The sequence below is a fragment of the Cajanus cajan genome, chromosome 1 (assembly GCF_000230855.2).
Source record: "Cajanus cajan strain Asha chromosome 1, NIPB_CcT2T_4, whole genome shotgun sequence".
Taxonomy (NCBI): domain Eukaryota; kingdom Viridiplantae; phylum Streptophyta; class Magnoliopsida; order Fabales; family Fabaceae; genus Cajanus; species Cajanus cajan.
Genome location: NC_138517.1, coordinates 5,795,925 through 5,819,605, shown reverse-complemented (window position 1 = coordinate 5,819,605; position 23,681 = coordinate 5,795,925). Strand labels below are relative to the sequence as shown.

The following is a 23,681-nucleotide window of genomic DNA, read 5'->3' as shown; positions in this document are numbered from 1 at the left end:
TGTATTCAATGCCAACAAACCAAGAACATCACTACCAAGTCTCAAGGCCTTCTTCTAACCTCTGTCAATTCCCACTACTCCATGGACAGAAATTTCAATGGACTTCATTGTCGGCCTTCCTTCTTCTAATGGGTTTACCACGATATTTGTTGTGGTAGATTGTTTGACTAAGACAACACATTTCATGCCTCTCAAGACTACATTTACAATGAAGATTGTGGCTACTGTATTTTTAGACTATGTAGTTAAATTACACAAGTTTCCTCAAGGCATTGTTTCAGATAGAGACCCAATATTTTTAAGTGCTTTTTGGCGTCAACTCATGCGTTCAGGTGGGACTAATCTTCATTACTCAACGACATACCATACACAAAGTGATGGCCAAATCGAGGTTGTCAATCGTTGCCTCGAGCAATATCTTCGCACTTTTGCTTCCGATCATCCACATCAATGGCATACATACTTACCTTGGGCAAAGTTAAACTATAATACTACGTATCATACTACCATTGGGATGACCCCTCATTAGGCATTATACGGTTCTAACCCAAGGTTATTACGATCTTATACGCCAGGCAACACATTCGTAGAATAGGTGGACTCCATGTTGATCGATCGACAAGAAATTCAGAGTACACTACAAGCTAATTTGACTAGAGCACAAACTTGAATGAAAAAATATGCCAATTCTAAACGACTTGACAAGAATTTTGAAGTTGACCAATAGGTGTGGGTAAAATTTCACACATACCGCTAATAATTTACTGCTCGCAGACTCAACTTTAAGCTTTCTAAGTGATATTTTGGCCCTTTTCAGATCTTGGAACGTATTAGCAAGGTGGCATATCGACTAGATTTGCCATCTAATAGTCGCATTCATCCAGTTTTCCATATTTCCTTACTAAAGGCTTACTCAAGTCCAACTCCTCCTACTTCCATCATGTGCGATGACTTTTCGAAACACCAGTTACCTACACTGCAGGCCATCATTTATAAACACAATGTACCAACTCCAGAGGAAAGTCGATACCAAGTTTTGGTTGAGTGGGCTGACAAGCCACGCGAAGAAGCTACTTGGGAGTCATGGGATCTTAATTTTAGTCAACCTCTATACCAAGATGGCCCTTGAGGACAAGGTCCTTTTCCATGAGAGGGTAATGTTACAACTCATGAAGATAAAGCAATAGAACCAAGGATTAAAAGTGCACCTTCATGGGCAACTGATTATATCATTTCTCTAATTGACTATGTTATCTTATCTTTGGTTTAACTTATTTTAGACTCAGTTATTTAAATATATCATTATTAGTTTATCTTAAAGACACAAGATTAGGATTCTATTAGCTCATGTCTTTATGAATAAGTCTATTATGCAACTTTCAAAGGAGAGAACATTGTGAATTAATTTAAGAGATTGTCTCTTGTGGACACTAAAGTTGAAAACTAGAATAAGAAACCCTTCTCTCATCTGGACAATCCATGGCTATAAAAATATCCTCTTGTGTTTGAATCCATTTTTTTGTTTTCTCAGGGTCATATTCCCCTCTAAAATATGGTCGATCATTTTTCTTAAAATCAAATAGGGTGGTTCTATCCACAGAAGCCTGTTGTTGGGCCAAAGCTTGCTGAGTTAAGGCAACAACCATTTCTCGCATAGCTTGTGCCACTTCAGCCATAGGGTCACGTCTAGGTGACATTTTTCTACCTACATTTTATCCCATTTAGTTAATAACTAATAATAAAATTTTCTAATCATACAATATCAAACAAAACCAACAAAATTCAAACAAATTCAATCAATCTCAAATAATTTTAACAATTCAACAAGGAATATAAACAATCTAGAACCTAATGGACCTACACTCACAAGCCCTAAAGATGCATAACCAGAGCTTTGATACCACTAATGTAACCCCCTTCTAGATTACTGTAAACACTCGATGTCGTCTAGGATATTCAAAACAAGACAAGAAGACTTTGAACGCCTAATGTAACATCAGAATAGACCTGAAAAAACATCAAGAGGCCTAGTAGCACAAAAAAGCAAAAAAAAAGAAGCTTAGAACAGGTCATTCTCAAACCAGAATGGGCCGTTCCAATCCACTAAAAAGGTCTGAAAATCCTAGGTTAAAATGGGCCATTTCGAGATCCAAAATGGGTCGTTTTGACCCAAGTTGTTATAGGAAAAATTTGAATCTGGAACATGTATTTTCGATTTCAGAATGGGTCGTTCCAAATTCAAATTGTAGCTATCAAATAGTAGTCTAAAACATCCCGTTCTGATAACCAGAACGATCGTTCCAATCAGACCTAACGCTTATAAATAAGATGTCTTGTGCATAGTGCTAGAGGAGCAAAAAATGGAGCAAAAATTGTTTGCTAGAGTCTAATATAGCTCAAAACCTTATCTTTCTCTCCCTCTTTGTATTTCTTGAGATTTGTGAGGTGAATTGTAATGTGTAAGGCAACCAAAAAGCGCCTCAAGACCACCATATTGGAAGCATACTTTATAAAAGCTCGTTCAAGAGGTATTCTTATCAAATTCTTTCTCTATCATCTTCTTTTTCTATCATAAACATTGCTATAAATAAAAGTGACCATGTAGACATTTTAAGTTTAATTGTATGAATTTAGAATTAACCATGTAAATAACCATTAATAAATGAGACTAAATATTTGAACTTTTATTCACTATTATGTTAATTTCATCATAAGATACCGATATAGGCATTGTAGGGTGCCTAATACCTTTCCTATACGTAATTGACCCCGAACCCAATTCTGGCTATGAAAGCCATAATTGATTTGCAAAAACTTTTTCCTTTTTTCAATGTTTTGTGTAAAATATTGGTAGCAATTCTTTCAAACTCTTTTCTAAAATCATTGATTAGGGATTAGTTTGGTTTCTGGACATTCCCTAACCAATTAGATTTTCAAACGGAGGTCCAAACCAACTTTGAGCAAAATCAAATTTTTTTTTATTCTGACAATTACAAATATTAATCCCATTTAATTAATAAGGTTAATAAGCTTTTCTATAATTATGAATAGATAAGATACTAAAATACGCAAATAATTATTCTAAATAAAGTTCTATTGTATAATAGTACTTTTACAAAGATTTTAATTTAAAATTACTAAAAATTACAAAATATTTCTAATGTATTTATCATAACTTATCAAAAAACTCCCCATCCTAAGCTCTGGAATTTGCATCTGACATCTAACTCTGATTCTTATTATCTTCCTTCAAGAAATCTATAGCATTTGGATTTCAAACATTTATGAGGTTAGATATTTATTTTTTTCATGTTAAACGAAAATCATACAACTACATAAAGACATTTAAACAATTTATAAATAAACACACAAAAAGTATTATAGAATTTTATAGTTTTTTCCAAAATATTCTAAAAATCCTTTCATTATCTCACAATTTAATTAACATTAGAAAAACTAAATTTACCATTAAATTCCTCATCCAAAAAACATAGGAATAGACCTTTTAATTATCTCCTAATTATTTTAATTATAATTATTTAAAAATTCTTTACTTATCACAATTTGATTAGTTGAAATTTATATTTTACTTTTTCTTAGTTAGATAATTATATTAAGTATTCTAAACATAATACAATTAAGATAAAATCCTATGTGTAATATTGAACATTTTTCTATAATTTTCTAATTTAATATTTTAGCAAAATAAATTTTGTAAGTTAAATTCTTAGAACATTTTGGTAAATTTTAATTTTAAGTTTTTCTCTCATAATTTATTCTTAATTTACTCTTAATAAACTATCATTTAAGTTATAGATTGCTTAAATTTTCTTAAATCTAATTTCTCACATTTTACAGCGTTTCACAGCATTGTCCAAAAAATAGTCAAATTTGACAATAAAATGCATGTCACTGGATTTAAAATTTTTTACTGAAAAACACTACATAAAATTCATTCACAATAAACTTACATAATATTTATCATATATTTATTACAATAAAAAATATAATAATTTACAGAAAATTATACAAATAAGTAATATAAAAATTAAGGTGTTACACCAGCACCCACCATCCTTTGCCTAGCTCCCTCCCACTAGAAGTGAGCATCATCCACCAGTAAGAAGGTTGCCAGACTTGCTTTCTGGACCAAGGGGCACTCCATAGTAGCGAAGATCTTCTCCACCTTGGTCATCCATCTTATAGCACCATCAGGGTCATCAACCCCTCCTTAAACTCAGGTGGGTTTTGGCGCTAAAAGTGCTCCAACTAACTAGGAGTAGTAGTAGCGCATTCAACAATACGGTCAACCACTACAGAAAATGACGATTTTGCGATGGTTATATGGCCTACATTGCGACGGTTAGAACTGTCGCAAAGACAACATTGGATGGTTTGGGAACCGTCGCAGAATTGTCCGTCACAAGGCAATTTTGCGACGGTTATCAGAACCGTTGCACAAACCGTCGCAAAATTGGAATTGCGACCCCCTAAAGCACTCGACGCACTAACTGCCTCTATATTAACATTGCAACCCTTTCATCAACTGTCGCACCAACTGCCTCTAAATTAATATTACGACCCTTTTTTTACCCGTCAGAAATTATAGTTTTTTTTTAATTTTAATAAATTTATTAATATAACAATCTTCATATTTGGCCTCTCAAGGGTTCTATTTCACGATATTTCACTGTTTAGCGTGTTTTATCCTTTACTTGTGCAATTTCTGGGAAACTTCCCAGAAGGTCACCCATCCCTGTACTACTCCAGGTCAAGCATGCTTAACTGTGAAGTTTTGATGAGTAAGCTACCGAAATGTATATGTATGTTGTCAGCATAACTTGTATAAATTAATTCATTTAAGTCATCCTCAAATATACAATCTCATATTTGTACTATAATAATAATATATAATAATTTTATATTACGAATAATAATAATAATAATAATAATAATATATTTAGTTATTCTTTATTTATATGTACTTACTTTTATAACTAACATTTACTTATTTCTATTTAAAATTATAATTTAAATTACTTAATTTTATAATTTATAATGATAATATAATTTATAAAATTATAAATATTTATTTATTACATACTTATAAATTAAATTTTAATATTTTAAATAAATTATTAATTAATTTAATATATTTAGTTACCTTAAATCAAACATATAAAATTCAAAAAAATGTATTTATCCTTGTTTTATTTTCTAATTATCAACTATTAATAAAATACTAACTTAAAATCTTATCTAATTATATATAATATTCTCATATCAAATTTAAAACCAGATATTAGTTATACAAAAGTATTAAGATCATATAGTAAATTGTCAATAAGATTTTAGTTAAATAATTTAAAATAATTAATGTTTCAATTATATTGTTAATTAGAAAATAATTTATTCCAAAACTAATTAATTTTTTTACATTAATTATTAGTAAAATTTAATAACTTTTAAATTAACAATTATTTGGATCGATGAAATTCAACACACACCATGAATTATTGAGCGGAATAACTTTACCAAGAGTTATTTTGTAAGTTAACTTAAATCAAACATATAAAATTCAAAAAATATATTTATCCTTTTTTATTTTTTAATTATCAACCATTAATAAAATACTAACTTAAAATTTTATCTAATTATATCATAATATTTTCATATCAAATTTAAAACCAGTTCTTACATTTTCGACAAATATAAATTTTTCTGAAATATTCCATCAATAATATAGCTTTTCCTACAAAAATTTTCTCATTGAAAATATAAATTTTTCAACAGATTTAATTTTGTTTTATAAGAAATCATCTTCGATTAATATAACATTTTGTATATATGATTTAAGAGTAAAAGATTTTCAATTTAACGGTTGAATTTACAAAATTCACATTTAATATAAAGTTATTGAGCGGTGTAACACTTAGTAAAATTTACACCGATGTAATTATAACCCCCTCATATATATATATATATATATATATATATATATATATATTAAATGTGACTTTTACTAAGTATTACACCGCTCAATAACTTTATATTAAATGTGAATTTGGTAAATCTAACTGTTACATTGAAAGTTCATATCTCTCATAGATTATATATACAAAACTTTATATTAATCCAAGATGATTTGTTACTTCATTTTTATAAAACAAAATTGATGTAATATATTCATTTCAAAATACACTAAAATATAAACACTTTGATTACCTTCCAGTTGTTGTTCAATTTTAACAAAATTTGATATACACTTATAAAGTGATATGAACTTTCAATTTAACGGTTGGATTTACAAAATTCACATTTAATATAAAGTTATTGAGTGACATAATACTTAGTAAAAGTTACACCGGTATAATTATAACCCCCTATATTATATATGTATATATATACAGGGACCGATGCACGTTTGGAATAGTGTGGCACTTGCCCCCACTACTATTTGACATATACATAATTTTTTATCTAAAAAAATAATATATTTTAAAAAATAAAAATTATATTCTAATAAAAAAAATATAGATTCAGAAAAAATGTTTATTTATTTTGATATCTGTCAAATTTTTGAAAGAAATTAATTCTCACGTGATAAAAAAAAACTTCTTAATAATGAATTAATTTTTAAAAAAAGTTTAATTATAATATATATATATATGTATATATATATATATATATCTTAATATTCACATATATAATGTAATATATTAAAATAAATAATTTTTTGATAAAATAAAATTTGTACCATGCATGTTTATCTTTTGTGTTTTTTTTTTTTGGTAACTGTGGAAAGTTAAAAAAAACAAAAACACAAAACGAAAATACCAAAAGAATGGTAGATGTCGACAAGACAACTATGTAATTCCCATGCAATCAAACATGATTTGTTCAATCACTTCATTAGGCGGTGACATCCAAGTGAGCTCTCCTCCGCTGCTGGTTTTCCTCGTAACTATGTCTGCTACCTTGTTTGCTTCTCTATTTATGCAGTTGAGTTTAGTATTCCAGGTTCTTCTTTGGAAGTGGTTGATCTCTTCAATAACCTCAAAATGTAAGTGTCTCGGGTTATCACCTTCGATTATTCCCTTCATGGCTTCTTGGCAGTCAGATTCACATATGATATTTCTTCAACCTTTGTTCCAGCAAGTCTCCAGGCCAATTTTAATGGCGAGTAATTCAGCTAAAATGTGATCCCCTTTTCCCATGTGTTTCGAGAAGCCAAAGAGCCATTTTCCATTACAGTCTCAAATAGTTCCACCAATCGTCATACTGCTAGAGGATGGGTTGAAGCTTCCATCCACATTGACCTTGACGAACAGATCAATTGGGGGATGCCATTGTTTATTTTCATCACTAATCCCGTGTGATTTCTTCATGAAGCTTAGGTCTGATAGGTTAGTGTAAACATAGTGGATGGTTTTGTTAATATCCCACTTTTCTTCATCAAAAAATGTATTTGTTTCTCCATCTCCAAGCCCACCACATGGTAGTGATGATTTTAACAGAATCCTTGTGCCTTAAAATATTTGTAAACCAGGTGAGGATATTATCTATCTTCCATATGTTATTTCCGTGGAGATCTAGTTTATTCCAAAGTTCCTTTGAATTGGGACAGTTCCGAAGGGCATGAAAAACGTCCTCGGTGATTGCAGAATAGCGGGGCCAGAGTTCCGAGGAAGTCATGTGGCTAGCTTTCCTCTTATTATTTGTTGGTAACGCATTATTCAGAATGAACCAGCAAAACCATCTTAGTTTCTCCGTAATTTGGAGATGCCAAATTTGCTTCCAAATAGGGTGAGGGTAAGTATCAAGGTCGCCTTGAAGCCAATTATAAGTCGAAGAGGTTGTATAATCTCCAGAGGTTGTCTTGCTCCATCTGAATATGTCTTGTCCCACAGGAGTTAGGGGAATTTTGACTCTGAGGATTTTTTGCTCAATATCTTTAGTAATATTCGTGTGCAGGATTGGAAGATTCCATTTATTATTCGCCCAGAGGTCAACCAAATTGAGTTGGGTATCAGAAATATGCACAAAAGGGACTTTAGTGCAGAGAGGCCCATCTCCAAGCCAATTATCATAAAAGACAGAAGATCCTCCCGTGCCAAGTTTTGGTTCGAAGCCAGATTTGAGAAATTCCACAGCCTTATTAATACTTTTCCAAATGTAAGATGGGCACTTGAAGGTCAGAGGGATCAAGATGGAATTTGATTTCAGATATTTGTGCTTTAAAAGTTTCACCCAGGGAGTTTCAGGATTCATGATATATTTCCAAATTAGCTTCCCGAGTAATGCAATATTCATGTTTCTAGCTTCCCTTATGCCAAGCCCACCATGAGCCTTCGGCTTTGTAACTTGGGACCAATTAACTAAATTCCAACTGCGAAAGGTACCATCTTTAGACCAAATAAATGTGCGACATAGTTGGTTGAGGAGGTCACAAGTTCTCTAAGGAAGCCAGTATGCTTACATAGTATACACCAGGATAGATGTGATAACTGATTTAGCCAAACAAGTCCTCCCAGCTCTATTCAAAAGTTTTCCTTTCCAAGAGGCAATTCTGCTTCTAACCTTGTTGATTACATGCTCAAAGTCCTTATTAGTAGCTCTGCCGCTGATAAGGTTATGCCCTAAATACTTTCCCAAAGAGTTAGCTTTCTTTATCCCCAGTAGTTTTTCAAGCTCCTCAAGTCTCGAGTTACTTATATTTTTCGAGCAAACAAATTTGGATTTTTATTGGTTTATCTTGAGGCCAGAGGCTCTGCAAAATTCCTCTAGGGTCCTCTCTATAACTCTGGCTTGGTCTTCCGTTGCTTCACCAAATAGTAAGAGGTCGTCGGCAAACATTAGATGTGAAAGAGGAGGGCCACCGTGAGAAAGGTGTGCAGGTTTCCAGCTATTGATATCCACTAGCTCACTAACTTTCAGCGCAAGTCTTTCCATACAAAGAACGAACAGGTACGGGGAGAGAGGGTCCCCTTGCCTGAGCCCTCTAGAAGGAGCAAACCCTTCCAAAGATGACCCATTCTAAAGTATCTTAAGGTCTGAACCAGTTACACCCCACATAATTAGTTGAGTAATCAGCCTAGGGAACCCGAAAAGATCAAGCATTTCACGGAGGAAGCTCCAACTCACTCTATCATACGCCTTTTCGAGGTCATTCTTTACCATGATCATTCCTTTCCAAGATTTGTCATTGTGAATATTATGAACAACCTCCTGTGCCAAGATAAGGTTGTCCGATGTACCCCTTCCAGGAATGAAGCTGCTTTGAAATAGACCAATAATGGATGAAAGGTAGGGTCTGATTCTATCCACTAGGACTTTGCTGATCACCTTGTATGTAACATTGCAAAGGCTTATGGGTCTGAAGTCCTTGAAATGCATGGGATTCTCTGATTTAGGGATCAACACAATGTGAGTGTCTAGAAGTCCTTGATCCGCTCGTCCTTGAGAGAAAGCTTTTTGGACCAGGTTATGAAGGTCTCTCCTAACAATAGGCCAGAATTTCTTGTAGAAGAAGGCTTGGAATCCATCGGGACCTGGAGCTTTCAACGGGCTCATTTTTGTGATCACCTGTTTAACCTCATCATATATCACATGATTGAGTAACCTTTTATAGGCTTCCTCATTAAGTTGAGGACAACGTTGAACCTGAAACAGAAGCGGACTACAAGTGATATTATTAGTAAATAACTCAATATAATACTCTCTAGCATACCTTCTCAAGGTATCCGGGTCAGTGGTCCAAGTTCCGTCATTTAAATAAAGACCATGAATCTTGTTTCTTTTCCTCCTGACCAAGGTTTGGGTATGAAAAAACTTTGTATTCCTATCGCCAAACCTAACCCATTGTTCTCTGGACTTTTGGAACCAGATGTACTCTTCCTGTAAGAGAATGTTGTTATATTCATCTTGAAGAACTTTCTCAAGTTGATTAAGATCAGAGGAGTCATGCTCTTCAAGGGCTTTATGTACACCATTTAGTCTAGCTATGACTCTACTTTTGCGCTTGAAAATGTTCCCAAAGACTTCCTTGTTGAATTTCAACGAATCTTTTTCCACCTGTTTGAGACTAAGGCATAAATTAGGGGAGCTTTTCTCCCAAGCCTTCCTAACCACCTGGTTATAATCCTTATGCGAGGTCCAGGCAGCCTGGAATCTGAATGGTCTGACGCGGTGGTTGTCCTTGATGCCACCACTTTTAACAAGGATCGGGCAATGGTCAAAATAGACACGACAGAGTGCTTCTGCATAAGCCTCTGGGAAGGCGACCAGCCACGCACTATCGGCCAATGCACGATCTAACCTCTTTGCCATCCTTGTGCCCTTGTTAACCCTTATCCATGTGAATTTAGTTCCCGAGCAACCAATGTCCATAAGCTGGCAGGTGTCAATTACGTTAATCATCCTAGCAACCATATATGGGACAAAGATGCCACCTCTAACCTCATCCGCACTTATGATCTCATTAAAATCCCCAATGACGAGCCAAGGGAGGGTTATCACCTTTTTGATATTCATGATGTGATTCCAAACTTGTTGTCTTAAATGACTATGGGGGTTAGCATACACTGCAGAGCAGATCCAATGAGAGGATCTCTTAGAGATTTGGAAGGTTATTGTTTGATCAAAGACACTAAGCTCTTTCGTGGTGAAGTCCCGGTTCTTAGGTGCCACAACCCAAATGCCTCCTGCCCGACCAGAAGTCTCAACTATGTGAAGAGGTTCAAAATCAACAGAGTTCCAAAACCTGGAAGTTGTAGCAAACTTGCAATGAGTTTCCAAAAGAATAAGAGTTCATGAGATAACTAAACAATTAATAAACAAAGAAAATTCTAGTGCTATATAGAGTCTTTCCCCTCCAAATAGGAGTTCAACTCTTGTGCAAAGGATACATCCATGTTGGGCTCAGAATGAGATCCATTGGAGATGGTATCCGAACTTAGAGGGCTACCAAATTCTTCCATCTTTCCTTCTTCATCATCCATGCGCAGGAGATATCTAGGACCACCCAACGATACGATATTTAGGCTAGACTTCGCATTGTCTCTCGAACTCGAGACTTCCAGAGTCTTGGGTATAGCCTTATCCCTTAATGCCATTATGGAGTCTTTGGTAAATATCACCTTTGAAGTTAACGCTACATTTTCCTCGGTTCTTGAGCGCTTCTTGGCATATCTCAATCCTTCTTTTTCTTCCAATACCTTAGGATCAGTGGCTTTACTAGTGTTATTAAATGTGAATCTTGGAGTAGAGGCTACATGAGGTGTTCTTTTTTCAGGCTTTAGGCCTTGTGAAACTTTTTTCGATTTTACCAGGAATGTTTTGTCTTTCCAGGAATGTTTTGTCTTTCTCGAATGTCCGTCGCAATTTATCATTTTTCTTGTAGTGAACATGGTCTTGCCCCATAGATTGGGCTAAGGCCTGAATAACATTAGCCAAAACTCTATTATGTCTACCGGCCATCTACCTTACGACATAAAGAACAACATTAATAACTCAGCAACCATCATCAATAATCATCAAAATAGTCTATGCAACATCAAGAATTATAGTACACACAACATAAGCACAATGAACACCATAATACACATTCTTAGTTTTTGATTAACCAGACTTTGATACCACTAAATGTTAATCATCTATCCCCAAGAGAGATACCAATTAAATATATATGAAACTCGTAAAATATGAAATCATCATTCATTTAAAGTCATAAAGAAAGTAGCCAAATCACTTAAAAAATAAATAAGAATTAAATCTTTTATGAACTTGAACCAAAATCAAAACAGTTAACATAATTTCCTAACTACTCCAAATCTCCAGTGTCACATTGGCATCAGAGTCTCCACATACACACCTAGTTCTCTCCCTACTCCTCCCAAGACTAAGAGTCCTCGTCTACAAAATATACAAAAGACACACCAACAACAAATAGGAAGTGTGAACAATCTCACTCTATAGGGAATGGGTCGCAACCCTTGACATCCCATCCTTTCATGATAAACAAATATAATAAAAATAATTAATACTTCAAAATATAATAACAACAATTCATACTTCAACTATAATATCAACAACTCATACTTCAACTTCACTTATAAATATCAACCATTCCATTCACAAGCACATATACAGAAATGCAATGCAATGTGCACCTCTACATCTAAATGCATGGGGTACCCGACCATCATCATCAAGAATATACATATGGTACCTAAGTCCTAAGTTAACCTCAGGCTACCAACATAGAAATGTTCCCACCAGAACACCAACAGGTTCCCACCAGAACACTGACAAGTTCCCACCAAAACCACAAAATCATGCAAATATGATGCATGTCACAATCATGCAAATGCTTCTATATAATTTCATCATGATCATCATATCATATCATTCATCAACATTTATATTCATTCACATCAATTATCACCCATCTAGATAAGAATAATCATTCATTAGACATATATATATATATATATATATATATACACACACACACACACAATCATCATCATATAATCAATCATCAATGACATGATAACATCTTTTAAAATGTCAAAGTGAGGCCTCTTGTAATCTACGTCAGGCTTGGAAACCCACATCCAGCTTTAAGCCGAGACAGAGAGCACCAGACTCTTTCATGCCCAGCTTTCCAAAGTCACGCCCGACTTTAAGCCAAGGCATAGAGCACCCAAGACCTCTCACGCCTAGCATCACAAAATCACGTCTAGCTTTAAGCCACAACAAAGCGCATCACAATCCTCTTGCACCCGGTGTGGACATTTTCCCACCCGGTGCCAGCACGTCTAGGTAGTGCCTCATACACATGAAGGCATGCTCGACGTCGAGCACCTGGGCTCGACGCCACGTACGATCCAGCACCTAAACACATCAATACCATAACAAAATCTTGAAGCAAACATCACTCAAATCAATCATACGAGTTAAAATCACTCAGAACACATTTTACATCCAAAAAATTCACCAATTTCAGTGTTTAAAACTTTTACCCCTAAAATTCATCAAATTCTTCTCCTTTAGGATTTTAACCCATTCCTACAAGGCACTCAATTAATTATTCTAAAATATTTGATCATCAAATAAAATACATATTCAAAATATGTTCGACAAATCACATCAAACGCACACAACATTTCACCAAATAGAAAACTTATGGATTAGGATCAATCCCTCTACCCTTCATGCATACACTCAATCCTTAGAAATGAGTGTTCTCACTCCTTCCTTACCTGGAGTGATGCAAAGTAACAAATCTACACCTTCGGCTCCACTCCAATGATTTCTTCTCCCTGTTCTCTAGATGCGTCCTCTTTAGAGCACATGACATCAGAGAACATGAAAATGAGAAATGAATAACAATCTCCTCCTTTCTCGCTTCTCTTCTAATATATAACTTTTATTTCTCTAAAACCCCTCTTATCTTAATTATTTCTTATCCTCTCCTGACTGATTAAATATATTAAAATGTATAAAATAAAAATTATTAGTCACACAATAAAATAAAATCATTATCATCTCCCTAATTAATTAATTAATTTATTTATTTATTATTATTATTATTATTATTATTATTATTATTATAATTAGTAGTAGTAGTAGAAAAATCTTAGGGTGTTATAGTTAACCCATATTGGGCAGGGTAAGTGAAAACTGAAAAGATATTTTCTTTGTAGACTAATCGTATGAAGATAAATTCTAGATATTAATTCATCTGTGGGTAACCTGTTAACTTAGATAATTAATTTTAAATTCTAAATCTAAACCTTAAAATTTAATTAAAAAAGAGACAAATATTGTAGATTGAAGAATTAGATAATTAAAAAAATTATTTATACACATAAAGATATAAGAAAAGAAATAATTCACACACACATACACTATTTTATCTTATTTAGTGTCACATTATTGGACAATTTTACCTTTATAACTATCCTTATATTTAATTTAAAATATCTATTGAAAAAAAAATAAAATAAATTACTAGAGGCACTATTTTTAATATAATTTTATTATGATATTTTAAATTATAAAAACAATATATATATATATATATATATTTGTTTATTGTAAATGGTAAAAAAAAATTAGTGGAAAGAAGTGCCCCCACTCTCCTATATATGCATCCGTCTCCTGGTCCCCGCGCTCGTCATACTTTCCATCAATTCATTATTTATTTTTTTGACTTTATCGTTTATTTTTCGTTGACTTGACTTGCCTTATGATTAACTTACTTTCGCAAACCAAAATTTCCACCACACTCGCTCACCTTCAAAAAGGTAGGAAACGAAGAAATGTTTACAAAACCACAAGTCCGTAACTTAATATGAACTACTATTGATTAAGTTGATAAAAGAAAATTGATTAAGTTGTCATATGGTAAGTTGTAAACTACTATTGTTCATGAGGTGTTTCCCTCTTACTTTTAACGTGATATTTATGTAAAAAGTGAACAAATTTCTATCTAATATGCAGCACTATTATTTGGTCAAACAATATGGTTTTCTCAAATAATACTTGTGATTTCACAATTCTGTTGGATTTTATTATATTCAACTCTTGAAAATGGCTTTCACAACGGATGTCAGTTTAAAGGTTGAACTCGTGGAATTATTATAGTTTATGTTGTGAGTTTTTCGATATTTTTAAGCTATGTTCTATTTTTTTAAGCATAATACTTTAGGGATTATAAATTGTCGATAATTTTTTTTTTTTAATTCAGATCATAAGTTTAATACTGATTTGATTAATATCCTATATTCCGATTGAGGTCGGTGATAAATTTCTATAAGCATTTGAAATTCCTAGATTAATGAATAATTTTCCCATTGTTGAACATGGTAGTAGGCCATATCCAGGAGGGTAGAGATGTTTCCCCATTGACTGTACTTGTAGAAAAATAAAATGTCTGATGTTAATTCTTCCTTGAGCAACCTGTTTAACTTGGGTAATTTCAAGGAAGCCATCCATACTCCAATCCATTTATTTAGCATGAAACATGAGCATCGATCAATCTGCTTCCTGTATTTATTGTAGACCAAACTTTACCATAGCATTCATTGTCATTGACTTGACTCGTGTTATCGCAAACCGAAGACCAAGTTCCATGACTGGCTCACCTTTTTATGAAGGAAAGGGAGAGTTGTTTACAAACCATAATTAAGTCCGTAAGTAAGACACACATGATCCATGGCTTCCCTTAAGATTCCCTTGTTCTTTATCCTTGTTAGCTTCCTCAGTTTTGCAACTACTCAGGCACAGTATGACTCCACACCTCTCTACATATACCAAAATTGCTCAGGGGGCAACAGTACCGATGGCAGCGCCTTCCTATTAAACCTCAGAACCCTTCTTTCTTCCTTATCATCTAAGGCCTCCAGTACCGACACTGGATTCTACAACACCACAGTTCATGGAGAAAACCCCTCAGACTCGGTCTTTGGATTGTTTATGTGTAGGGGTGATGTCTCTCCTCAGCTTTGTCAAAGATGTGTCCAAGATGCAACCAAGCGACTATCCACAGAGTGCTCCTTGTCCAAACAAGCTGTCATTTGGTACGACGAGTGCACTCTTCGTTATTCCAACCGCTCATTCTTCTCCACCTTCGACACCAGGCCTAGAGTTGCCCTCTTGAACACTGCCAATGTCTCAAACCAAGAAAGCTTCATGCGTTTGTTGTTTCACACCATAAACAAAACTGCAGATGAAGCAGCTCGTGGCAATCGTAGGAAGTATGCCACAATGCAAACAAACATGTCTGGATTTCAGATTCTTTATTGTCTAGCTCAGTGCACACCGGACCTGTCACCCCAAGATTGCAGAAGCTGTCTTAGTGGAGTGATAGGGGACCTTCCATGGTGCTGCCAAGGGAAGACAGGTGGGAGAGTTCTATATCCCAGCTGTAATGTCAGGTATGAATTTTACCCTTTCTATCGCTCCACAAATATGCCAACACAAGCACAGGTTCCTGCGTCAAATTTTCCCAATGCAGATTCACGTTTTTCGGAAGATCCAACTTATTTAAACCACAGTTGCTCAACTAATGTAACTGCTGACACTTCTTTCAAAATATATCTCAAGACCCTTCTCTCTTACATGTCTTCCAATGCCACCAACCGCAACGAATATAAGGGTAGTGTGGAGGACACTGTGTATGGCCTCTTCATGTGCCGTGGTGACCTTCCCTCGCGCCTCTGTCAACAATGCGTCCTCAACGCAACACACCAAATATCCGCACTGTGTGACTCATTTCAAGAGGCTATCATTTGGTACAGCCACTGCATGCTTCGCTATTCCTATCGCTACTTCTTCTCCAAAATGGAAACAAGTCCAACTTTTCAAATCTTGAATGTTACCGATACCTCAGATTCAATACCGGAGCAAGAGTTCTTCACTTATACATTATCAACTATGTTGGCTAATCTGGCAAAGGAGATACGGGATAGTAATGAGAGATACGAGATTAAATCATCAAAGTTGAATGATTTACAAACCCTTTACACTCTTAGCCAATGTACGAAGGATTTGTCTAGCGATGATTGTATGGGTTGTCTGCAAGATATAATTGGAACAATCCCATGGTCTCGCTTGGGAAGCGTCGGTGGAAGAGTTCTATATCCGAGTTGCAATCTCAGGTTTGAATTGTCCCCATTTTACAGGGTCGATGATGAAGCTCCATCTCTAACGCCGGCTAATCTTTCTCCATCAGGTCTCAAATATTTGCTTTTTCTAGTGTTTTTCAATGTTTTAGAACCCAAGCGAATCATCATTTTACTTCTTAAAATCGGCTAAAAAAAGTCTATCAAAGTATATAATATTATCTTGATTATAATATTAATATATATTAAGAGGTTAAAATGATAATAACTAACAAATTAGAATTTTAAAAAAATTATTTAGAATTTTTTAATGTTATAGACTAGTGACATACTTTTAGGGATTCAAAGGTGTTTTGCTCATAAAAATTTTAGTAGTTGATACTTTAGTTTCTTAAATTATTAAAATTTTAAAATAGTACATGAAATTATATTGTCCCACAAGTTTTGAATTGTCAACTTTTAGTCGGAGCCGCCTATTACGACTTTCCCCTAGCAGGAGGACAAGTAATTAAGTTTGGGTTAGCATAAGTCTAGTCGATTTAATGGTGGTTAGGAATTTTATTACTAGTCCACCTTAGTCCTTGGTGGACTGCGTGCCAAATGGACTAGTCCATGAGTTGAGACAACTTTACTTCACACCAGTAAAAATTTGGGCTGGCCAGAATAATTCTGTACTTGAATTTTTGCTTCACAATCAAATTCATATAATGGATTAGTAATAAGTAGATAGTTTGAATAATATTAGATTCAGTTTCTTTAATTAAAATTTTGGATTTGAGTCTTATATATGAAAAATATATGGTTGAGAAGGGAGGTTCTAGTAAATGTGGCTAATTAGGTTTTCTGACAAAAATTTGTCATTAACAAAATCGGTAAATACTTCATACTAATAATATAATTAAAAAAAACACAAAATACTAAATTAAATATCAATCATAGTAATTAGAGTGCATAAGAACACAATTCATTAATTTACATATCACAAAATAAAATTGAAATTTCTCCTTCACATACATGCATAATTAATGAGGGTTGGGTGTCAACCTCACTACCCACAAACATTTCACACTTAAAGTAAAATTACTTACTACCCCCTTACCTCAATAAGTAATGCAGACAAACATATGCCTCTAGGGTGGTCATATTTCAGATCTTCCGATAGCTCCTCAAATTCTTCAAAGCATAAAGGGTGGAACGTAAGTGATAAAATAACAAGTGTGACATTATTTTGTAATTTTATCCTACAACCTACATTATTCTCAATTAACCTACAACCTAAATCATATCTTTTCCTAATACATTTATTTAAAATACAATATAATTAAATAAATTAACTGCATTATTCCTCAAGAAAAGCTCTTTTAATTTAATAAAAAACCTTTTATTAATTATTTTTATAAAAAAAACCTCGAGTGTTACACTTTTAGTTAGTTGTAGGTAAAATCTAAAAAGTTGTTACTATAACTCACATATAATACATGAATATAGATCCTTTGTGGGTCAATGCAACATAACTATTTACCTATAAAATTTTAACTTTTAGTAATAATTTTTGTCTATCACTACAAATCATTTTTATTGTAGTGTGATTTTCATCATTAATTTACAAATTTAAGATACTATTTTATAAAATATTTAGACTGATGAAGAAAATCAATGTTACATATTATTCTATCTTAAAATTTGGAATTGTAAACCAACTTGATTTTGTTTGACTATTTACCACCACCACTATTAGCTTGATCAAAGTGTTCACTCACTAATGTGTAAAATGTAACAAAGACTATAATGAATCATAATATTTGGAGGAAACAAGCCACTTCCATGTTATTAGCAACATATTATAACTTGGCATGATTAATTGTCTATTTCTATTTGATGTGTGTAACATATATATGTTGATTATTTTGCAGAAAAAAGAAAAGACCAATCGCGAATAATGATCTTGATTATTATACTAACAATTGTTTTGGTGGTACTCTTCTCTTTTGGCTACTATTTGATGAAGAGAAAAGCAAGAAAGAGTGTTAATACTGTGATCCTTAGAGAAAACTGTACGTGTTGTTAAAGAAAAATATGTTGCACTTATTATGCCTTTTATGTTTAAAGAACTTTAGAAACATAATTAACTTACAAATCAATCACATATATTTGATTCAGTTGGCCATGAAAGTGCTACTTTAGAGCCACTACAATTCAATTTGGTTGTAATTGAAGCCGCGACCAACAACTTTTCAAATGATAATAGGATCGGTAAAGGTGGATTTGGAGAAGTTTACAAGGTAAAGAATGTGACATATACTTACTTTTGTGTTTTTTTTACATAAATAATAATTATTTAATTTTTAGGGCATTCTTCTTGATGGACGACAAATAGCAGTAAAAAGACTCTCAAAAAGCTCTAAGCAAGGCATAAATGAGTTCAAAAATGAAGTTTTATTGATAGCAAAGCTTCAACATAGAAATCTTGTGGCATTCGTCGGCTTTTGTCTTGATGAACAACACCAAATACTTATTTATGAATATGTCCCAAACAAGAGTCTTGATATTTTTTATTTGGTTTGACACTTGCCACTTTTATACTCAATTCTTTAATGTTATGCATTCATGCATTGCATATATACATACATACATACATATATGTGTGTGTTTTAAATTCATACATTAATTGCATGTGTATATGCATGTGTATCCCTTGTAGCTTATAGAATACAATGTTTCACACTTACATATTGATTTAAATCAACTTGTAGATTACAAAAATGGTTCAACACTTACATTTCTCATTCAAACATGTAGATTCTCAAAGGTCACAATTTTTAAGCTGGCATGAACGTTACAATATTATAGGAGGGATTGCTCGAGGAATTCTTTATTTACATGAACATTCTCGACTCAAAGTCATACACCGTGATCTTAAACCTAGTAATGTTTTATTAGATGAAAATATGATTCCAAAAATTTCAGATTTTGGTTTGGCTAGAATCGTTGAAATAAATCAAGACCAGGGGAGTACAAATAGGATTGTTGGAACATAGTAAGTTTGAAACAATATTCTTACTCATCCTCTCATTATTTACATCTTCATAGGGTATGTTTTGGATAAATTAACATTTTTTTATTTTATCTTACAGTGGTTATATGTCTCCAGAATATGCAATGTTTGGACAATTTTCAGAAAAATCGGATGTTTTTAGTTTTGGGGTCATGGTTCTTGAAATTATTACTGGAAAACAGAACCTAAGTTCTTATGAACCACATCGTGTTGCTAATGGCCTCTTGAGTTACGTAAGTATAATTATAATCTAACAATTTGGTTCTTTGTATTATTTATAGTTTCTTATATGTTATATTTTCAATTGTTAGATTAATTCAATTGTGTATACATATATTAACTTGGATTTTATGGGTCAAGAGAAATATTAACTTGGATTTAATTTCACATATTGGTGTAGGTTTGGAGACAATGGAGAGATGAAACACAATTATGCATATTAGATTCAATTATCCAAGAAAATTATTCTAAAAATGAAGTAATCAAATGCATTCAAATTGGTTTATTATGTGTCCAACAAAATCCTGATGATAGACCAACAATGGTAGGGGTTGTTTCATATCTTAGTAGTCATTTAATTGAGTTGCCAAGTCCACAAGAACCTGCATTTTTCTTACATGGTAGAATGAATCCAAAATCATCGGGACAAGAATCAAGCTGTAGTCATTCTATCAATGGCTCCACTCCATTCTCTAACAATGATATGTCTATAAGTCAAACTCTTCCAAGATAAACAATTGTTTTCATTTTAAATGTTGTTTACAACTAGTAGTATGTATTAGCCTTAATTATTTTATCCGGTTTGAATATGTTTAAGAAAACAAACATCTAATTATTTATTCTATGCAAGTTAAAGAATACTTTCATTACTTTGTAATGTAATGAAATCTCAATATATTTTTTTATTTTGATAATTGAATGCAACTTATATGATTTGTAGTGAACCAATATATATTGTTATATTATTTCTTTCTCCATTACTTCTTTAGTTTAAGATATTATATTTTAATGATAAATATATAAATTAATTTTAAATCATATACTTTCGAGTTTACTAGTTCATAATGTATCCATATTAAAACAATTTTAGGACATCTCAATTGTGACACCCTTTATCTAGTATACCATAATACTAGAAATAAACAACATTGAATCAAAAAGTCTACCATAAATAAATCTTAATTTTTCAACATGAAGAGTATCACATTTTAACTAACAATAACCAACTAAAGTTCAACTGAAGCCTAATACATTAGAAGTAACAATTGTCTTATGAGCATAACAAAAGAAATCAATCATAACTAAATCCCGATGTCACATCCTATTAGAGCAAAATTCTAAAAGCAAAGAGGTTTCATCACCAACATCATTAACATCATGATGAATCTCACCTACAACAGCATTAAAAAAGAATAACAATAAGAAATGGGAAGTGAGAAATATCTCACTCTAACTCACGACATAGGAGATAGTCATAAAGTCAAACACATAACAACAAGGTATAACAACAACAATATATACACATACATATATCAAGGATAAAATAGGGCAACAAGGTCAATCACAATTCACAATAATGTTCATCACACAAATACACATTAACACACATAATGCAATGAACACAAACTTCAAGTTGCATATGCATATGACACCAATAAAATTAATTGTCAATTATTGCCCGAAGCCCACCACCTAAAGGCTCACAACTATCAGTTGTTGCCCGAAATCCACCACCCAAAGGCTCACAACTGTCATCTATTGCCCGAAGGCCATTACCTAAAGGTTCACAACTATCAACTATTGCCCAAAATTCACTACCCAAAGGCTCACAACTATCAATTATTACTTGAAGGCTATTTCTCGAAGGCTCACAACTGTCAATTATTGCTTGAAGGCTATTGCTCGAAGGCTCACAACTATCAATTGTTGCTTGAAAGCCACCACTCAAAGGCTCACAACTATCATCTGTTTCCTGAAGGCCACTGCTCGAAGGCTCACAACTATCAGTTGAGGCCCGAAAGCCACCGCCCAAAAGCTAAATCTCAGTTATGTGTATGATGCATATCAAACAAGACTCAACGCATTATCGTATTATAACAATACACATAAAAAAATGTATTTCAATTTTCTTGTCACAATAGTTTAATCAATATACCAAGGCAAAATCTCATTCATTTTATCAAGATATCAATGTACATACTTAAAAAATTTATCATTTAACAATTAGTCATACACGTTTAGTTTACAACATTCAATTCTCATAACTTCACAATTTCCTATTCAATTATATCCATCAATTAGTACAAGAATCATTCATTGGACAAGATAACCAACACACAACACATTGTATCATACACAAGTCACATGTTCACATTTAAAACACACATTTACATTCTTTAACCCGATACACCTCAAGTTATTAACAATCAACTCACATCATTTATTCCTGTTAATTAGTACAAGAATCATTCATTGGACAAGATAACCAACACACAACACATTGTATCATACACAAGTCACATGTTCACATTTAAAACACACATTTACATTCTTTAACCCGATACACCTCAAGTTATTAACAATCAACTCACATCATTTATTCCTGTTGTAACATCCTAAATTTTAAATTAATTAAATTTTAATTAATTACTATTTTTATGAAAATAATTTATATCATTTTATTTAGTAATTTTATAAAATTGCAGTAGATTCTAAATAATAATAATTATATTTACGAGAGAAACTTGAGTCAAGTAGTTATTTATATTTATATTCTAGAGAGCAGAAAATAAATTAGTATTTTAAATAATTATAGAAGTTGAAACTGTTTTATTTTTTTTTTTAATTATTTAATTACCATTTTAATTAAATAGAGGGGGATGGGCGGGTGAGTATGGGCCTGGCCCAGTCGGAATTATTAGAGGGGTTTTGGGGGTAGTCAGTTACCTAATATTCATTTTAACGTCAGACGCTTGAAGGAAGAGGGGAGAGGAGAAAATTCTTGAAGGAAGGCGTAAAGTGTTCAGATTGCTCCGTCGTTCTTTTGTTGGCCTTCGTTCATCATCCTTAAGGTACGGGGGAGATGGTTTTCTTCATATGTGAATATAGGGGCGTTCGGGTAGTGAGGGCAATCCCTAAGTCCCTCTAGGAACTCTATTTAAAATTCTGAACGATTATCTGTGCAATCGATGTTCTAAATTCTTAATTCATTTAGAAGAACTTATTTCTTGAATTGTCTTTGAATTCCATTGGGGCTTTCTTGTTAATTCTTTATCCTTAAATTTGATGACTTGAATTTTATGTGTTAAGAAGAGTTTAGATTTTTTTTTTTTTGTAAAACCAATGGAAACCAATTTTTGAGGCTTGAGATGTGTATGGATTGATTTGGAACGTATGAAGAATATAAATGGAGTTAAACTGAACCAACGGGGTGTAGAAGTAGTGAAAATTGGTAAAAACCTTGTTGGAACTCGTAAAACGCAGGTTTAATTTCACAGAGGGAAGTCTGGGCAGAGATTTGGGCGCTCAGCGCCAGTTTTGGGCGTCGGGCGTCGGGACCCCGACATACGTTTGTAATTTTGCGATATATTTCTGTGTAGTTATCCAAATCGAGTGCCGTTTGTTTTGTTCGAAACTAGACATCTGGGACTACCATTTAGACACAAGAATCGTGTAAAAATATTAATATTTGATCAAGTTATGTGAGTTGCAATTTGAGCCTTCCAATCTGTGTGCGAACCACAACATCAATTTTTGTGAGCCCTGAATGGTAACCTAAACGACTTTATTAGGATTTGTGTTCTGCATGAAAGTTGTAGATATTGATGTTAGGATTCTAATGGAGTTGGGATCACTTAGAAAGGATATGTATATCTCGAGTTATGGTTAAATTATTAACTGAATGTCATAGATATTGTGATGTGTGTGAAGAATTATGTGAAATTTGTGATCTATGATGTTGATAACTTAATGATAGGTACCTAGCATGTGAGGAT

At 33.1% G+C, this 23,681-nt stretch overlaps 1 protein-coding gene across 2 annotated transcripts; it reads left to right on the top strand.

Moving 5' to 3' along the window:
• The first annotated feature begins 14,123 nt into the window (after positions 1-14,123).
• Positions 14,124-20,600, top strand: LOC109789896 (cysteine-rich receptor-like protein kinase 7). 2 transcript variants are annotated; one of them, XM_083073481.1, is made up of 7 exons: positions 14,124-16,741; positions 18,545-18,685; positions 18,792-18,913; positions 18,981-19,185; positions 19,425-19,668; positions 19,766-19,919; positions 20,087-20,600. In XM_083073481.1, exons 1-7 carry the CDS (start codon positions 15,223-15,225, stop codon positions 20,417-20,419), a joined length of 2,718 nt encoding a protein of 905 aa, XP_082929607.1. In that variant the 5' UTR covers positions 14,124-15,222; the 3' UTR covers positions 20,420-20,600. The 2 variants fall into 2 exon arrangements, with proteins under 2 accessions (XP_082929607.1, XP_020204532.2); XM_020348943.3 differs by lacking the exons at positions 18,545-18,685; positions 18,792-18,913; positions 18,981-19,185 and having other exon boundaries at positions 19,431-19,668.
• The last annotated feature ends 3,081 nt before the right edge of the window (positions 20,601-23,681 follow it).

What these genes read in the sequence shown, in the direction of transcription:
- LOC109789896 (XM_083073481.1), top strand. Translation starts at nt 15,223, where the DNA reads ATGGCTTCCCTTAAGATTCCCTTGTTCTTTATCCTTGTTAGCTTCCTC. An exon ending in GGCTAATCTTTCTCCATCAG is followed by an intron (nt 16,742 to 18,544) that starts GTCTCAAATATT and finishes ATTATTTTGCAG; the next exon opens with AAAAAAGAAAAGACCAATCG. An exon ending in CTAATGGCCTCTTGAGTTAC is followed by an intron (nt 19,920 to 20,086) that starts GTAAGTATAATT and finishes ATATTGGTGTAG; the next exon opens with GTTTGGAGACAATGGAGAGA.